The 5000-nt window shown below is 45.6% G+C and overlaps 1 protein-coding gene across 1 annotated transcript in view; it reads right to left on the bottom strand.

Annotated features, from left to right (window-relative positions):
- Positions 1–5000, bottom strand: part of LOC138867902 (uncharacterized) — a gene marked incomplete at both ends in the record, with an annotated part of 6362 nt that overhangs the window by 728 nt on the left and 634 nt on the right. The window contains 8 exon segments of the mRNA XM_070144976.1: positions 2488–2522; positions 2896–2960; positions 3008–3110; positions 3210–3254; positions 3426–3462; positions 4518–4646; positions 4648–4725; positions 4961–5000. The exon segment at positions 4961–5000 is cut by the window's right edge and continues 48 nt beyond it. Coding sequence (XP_070001077.1) covers positions 2488–2522; positions 2896–2960; positions 3008–3110; positions 3210–3254; positions 3426–3462; positions 4518–4646; positions 4648–4725; positions 4961–5000 — 532 coding nt within the window.

Raw genomic sequence — 5000 nt, 5'->3', positions numbered from 1 at the left:
CTCCCTGCGAGCCCCAGACGCTGCGGAAAAAACACCTGTTCACGCCCACGATGGCCCTCTGCGCGTGTTTGCGGGCGCTAGGTGTGATGTACACGAGTGTTCGGGAGCGACCTCATTTACCTGGGCCTGGGTTTTAAAAAAAATGGAAGAGTGCGGGCGGGTGTGCGTGTTTTTCTCTCGTTGTGTTGTTGTTGTTGTTGTTGAGGGTGTGCGTGTTTTTCTCTCGTTTTGTTGGTGTTGTTGTTGTTGTTGTTGCGGGTGTGCGTGTTTTTCTCTCGTTTTGTTGGTGTTGTTGTTGTTGTTGTTAGGGGTGTGCGTGTTTTTCTCTCGTTTTGCTGTTGTTGTTGTTGTTGTTATTGTTAGGGGTGTGCGTGTTTTTCTCTCGTTTTGTTGTTGTTGTTGTTAGGGGTGTGCGTGTTTTTCTCTCGTTTTGTTGTTGTTGTTGTTGTTGTTGTTAGGGGTGTGCGTGTTTTTCTCTCGTTTTGTTGTTGTTGTTGTTAGGGGTGTGCGTGTTTTTCTCTCGTTTTGTTTTGTTGTTGTTGTTGTTAGGGGTGTGCGTGTTTTTCTGTGTTTTTTGTTGTTGTTGTTGTTGTTAGGGGTGTGCGTGTTATTCTCTGGTTTTGTTTTTGTTGTTGTTGTTGTTGTTGAGGGTGTGCGTGTTTTTCTCTCGTTTTGTTGTTGTTGTTGTTTTTGCGGGTGTGCGTGTTTTTTTCTCGTTTTGTTGTTGTTGTTGTTGTTGTTGTTGTTGTTGCGGGTGTGTGTGTTTTTTTCCCGTTTTTTTTTGTTTTTTTTTTTTTTTTTTTTTTTTTTTTTTTTTTTTTTTTTTTTTTGCCTCGCGTATGTGTGTTCGTGTATATGTACATGAAGATATGGATATGTGTGTGTGTACGTATGTTGGTATACGTGTTTCTATGTATGTAAAAAGCTATCTATCAATGTATATGTAAACATTTTCTCTTTTTTGGAGAGAAGGAGAGAGAGGGAGAGAGAGAGAGAGAGAGTGAGAGAGGGAGAGAGAGAGAGAGAGAGAGAAGAGAAGAAGAAGAAAGAAAGAAAGAAAAAGAAAGAAAGAGAGAAATCCTTATTACTGGGCTTCACGCGTCTGCGCTTAGATGTATACATATAGAAAATATGTATGTATGTGTGTGTACATATATATATCTTTGCACTTATCTATTCATTTATCTATCTATCTATCTATCCATTTATATGAATAGACATAAATGAATGGATAGATAGATAGACTGTGTGTGTCATCAAACCCCCCACACACACACACACACACACAAACACAAATTACCAACCTCCGCTCACCCCCACCCCCCCATCCACCCCCTTCATCTCCCCTTAAACTGCACCCTTTGGCAAACATCTTCCCACCCTCCCCACCCCTCCTCCCCAATTCCTGGACACCTCCTCACCTCAAACCCCACCCAAGCCCCACACCACACCCCACACCCACCCCACCCCACCCCACCCAACCCCTCCCCTCCCCACCCCTCCTCTCACCCCACCCACCTCCCCACCCCACCCCAACCCCACCCCACCCCTCCCCACCCCACCCCACGCCCTCCCCACCCTCTCTCCCCTCCCCACCCCACCCCTCCCCACCCTTCCTCACCCCACCCCACCCCTCCGCACTCTCTCCCCTCTCTCACTCCCACCCCTCCCCACCCCCACTCCCTCTCCCACTCCCCACCCCTACTCCCTCCCACCTCTCTCTCTCTCCACCCCACTCCCCACCCTCCCTCTCCTTCCCTCTCCACCCCTCTCTCCCTAATTCTCTCCCTCTCACCCTCCCTCTACCCCCTCCCTCCCCCACCCCACCCTACCCTCCCCCCCCCCACCTCCCACTCACCCCCCACCCCACTCTACTCCCCACCTCTCTCTCTCTCGCACCCCCCCCCTCCCACTCCCACCCCTCCCTCCCCCCCTCTCTCCCTCCCCACCCCACCCCTCCCACCCCCTCTCTCTCTCCCCCACCTCACCACCTCTCTCCCTCTTCCCACTCCCACCCCAACCCACTCCCTCCCCACCCCAACCCCTCTCCCACTCCCTCTCCCTCTCCCTCACCTCCCACCCTCCCCTCCACCCCTCCCCACCCCACCCCACACCGTGAGAAAGCCTCTGTCCTGGTGCTCGTCTGGTCGGTGAATACAGAACGGGGATCATCTTCAAGAATTCTTCAAGTGTGGTTCTCGTCTCTCTTTATCTCTCTGTCCCTCTTTATGCCTTTCTCTCTCTTTCTCTTTTGCTCTGGCTGGCTCTCTTTGTCCCTATGTCTTCCCTCCCTCCCTCTTCTCCCTTTCTCTTTCCCTCCCTCCCTCCCTCCCTCCCTCCCTCCCTCTCTCTCTCTCTCTCTCTCTCTCTCTCTCTCTATCTCTCTATGCTCTCATCTTTCTCTCTCTATCTATTTTTCCGTCCTTCCCCTCCCTCTCTCCTCTCTCTCTCTCTCTCTCTCTCTCTCTCTCTCTCTCTCTCTCTCTCTCTCTCTCTCTCTCTCTTCTCTCTCCTCTCCTCTCCTCTCCCTCCCTCCCTCCCTCCCTCCCTCCCTCTCTCTCTCTCTCCCCTCCCTCCCTCCCTCCTCCCTCCTCTCTCTCTCTCTCTCCTCTCTCTCTCCCTCTCTCTCCCTCTCTCTCCCTCCCTCCCTCTCCCTCTCTCTCTCCCTCTGTCCATCAACTACAGCTTCCCTGATACCTGCATGTACCAGGGGTTTCAAAACACTCGGTTCTCTTTTCTGGTTTTCCATTTTCGCTCCTGTTGAGTCTCTTTGTTTCAGTTTGTTTCCGTTTCTCTCTCTTTGCTTTTCTCTTTGTTCCTCGTTGTTAGATTTTATTTTTCTCGGGATTCTATTCTCGTTCTCTTTCTCTTTTTGTCTCTTAATTCTCTTTCTACTTTGTTCTTGGTCTTGTTCCTCTCATCCTCGTCTCACTATTTCCTTTTTCCAGTTCATTTTTCTCCTCCTTCTCCTTCATCATCTTCTCCTCCTTCTCCTTCCATTCTTTACTTCTTCTCCTTCTCCTTTTCCAGTTCCCTATTCTTGCCTTCTTGTATTTCCTTTTCCTTTTTCCATTCCATTTTCTTCTCCTTTTCCTTCTAATTTTCTTTCTCTCTCTGCTTTTTCCCTTCTTTAATTCTTTCCTTTCTCCTTTTGCTTTTCCCTTCTCCTTTATTTCCTCCTCCCTCTCTCGCCCGCCCTCGCTCCTTACCTCTCTCTCTCTCCATTCTCCTCTCCTTTATTTCTTCCTCCTCCTCTACTTCCGCTGCTATCTCTCCCTCCTTCTCTTTTTTCTCCCTCTCTCTCTCCTTGCTCTACTCCCTCTCCCTCTTCCTCTTCCTCTCCCTCTCCCTGTTTCTCTATTTCTCTCCCTCTCCGTGTTTCTCTTTCTCTTTCCCTCTCCCTCTCCTTGCCCCACTACCTCTACCTCTTTCTCTTTCTCTCTCCTTCCTCTTTCTCTTTCTCTCTCTCCCTCTCTCTCCCTTCCCTTTCCCCCTCTCCCTTTCCTTCAGCTACCTCTCCCTCTACCATTTCTTCTCTCTCTCCCTCTCCTTGGCCTCTTTCCTCTCCCTCTCCCTCTCCCTGTTTCTCTTTCTCTCTCTCCCTCTCTCTCTCTCTCTCTCTCTCCCTTTTTTTTTCTTGGGCAGGCTCCCTCTAAGGGTCTTCTTTACAAGATATATGCTCTGATTTTTCATGCAGTTGCTCTCCATAATAATTCTTCTTCAAGTTTCTTCCATCGTTCTATGTTCACGCTCTTCCTCTTTCGTGGAGGGTTTACTGCCATTTTTCAGGTGGATTCGACTTCTAAGTTTGTTTTGTTTTGTTTAATTGTTGTTGTTTTTAGCTTTTTTTCTTTTGTTATTTAGTTTTATTTTGTTGTTATTTAGTTCAGTTTTTTTTTTTTTTTTTTTTTTTTTTTTTTAGTTCTGTGTGTTTTTAGTTCTATTTTTTGTTGTTGTTACTTAGTTCTATTTTTGTTGTTGTTGTTGTTATTTAGTTCTAAGCTGGGTTTTTTTTTATTTATTTAGATTGTATTATCTTCACATATGTTGATTTATGTGTGTTTGTGTGTATGGATATGGGTATATAGAGAGAAATTAATCGTTTAGTACATAGATAGATAAAGAGATAAAGAGATTGGTATATAGATAGGCAGATAGGTAAAGAGATAGACAGATAGATAGATAGATAGACAAAGAGATGGACAGATACATCGATACATATTTAGAAGATAAGTCCGTATTTTCGTTATCGAATTTCGCAACTTCTCTTTACCATTTTCCAAAGGTACCCCTTTCACCCATTGTCCCCCCCCCCCCCCTCTACGCTTCCCCCGTGGCTCTTCCTTGCAGCAGCTTCATTCTCTTCTTCTTCTTCTTCTTCTTCCTCTTCATCCCCTTCTTCTTTTCTTCTTCTTCTTCTTCTTCTTCTTCTTTCTCTTCTTCTTTTTCTTCTTCTTCTTCTTTTTCTTCTTCTTTTTCTTCTTCTTCTTTCTTCCTTCAACTTCTTCTTCATCTTTTTCTTTTTCTTCTTCTTCTTCTTCTTCTTCTTCTTTCTCCCTTTCTTCCTTCTTCTTCTTCTTCTTCCTCTTCTTCTTCTTCTTCTTCTTCTCCTTTCTTCTTTTTCTTCTTTCCTTCTTCCTCTTCTTCTTCTTCTTCTTCCTTCGTCTCCTCTTCTTCTTCTTCTTCTTCTTCTTCTTCTTCTTCCTCTTCATCCCCTTCTTCTTCTTCTTCTCTCTTCTTCTTCTTTCTCTTCTTCTTTCTTCTTCTTCTTCTTCTTTTTCTTCTTCTTCTTTCTTCTTCTTCTTCTTCTTCTTCTTCTTCATCTTTTTCTTTTTTCTTCTTCTTCTTCTTCTTCTTGTTCTTCTTCTCCTTCGTCTTCTTCTTTTTCTTCGACCTCTTCTTCTTCTTCTTCTTCTTCTTCTTCTTTTTCTCCTTCGTCTTTCTTCTTCTTCTTCTTTTCTTCTTCTTCTTCTTCTTCTTCTTCTTCTTCTTCTTCTTCT

Source organism: Penaeus vannamei, chromosome 33, assembly GCF_042767895.1.
Source record: "Penaeus vannamei isolate JL-2024 chromosome 33, ASM4276789v1, whole genome shotgun sequence".
NCBI classification, from domain to species: Eukaryota; Metazoa; Arthropoda; class Malacostraca; order Decapoda; family Penaeidae; genus Penaeus; species Penaeus vannamei.
Note: the sequence above shows the minus strand (reverse complement) of the source record. Positions and strands in the feature narration are given on the sequence as shown.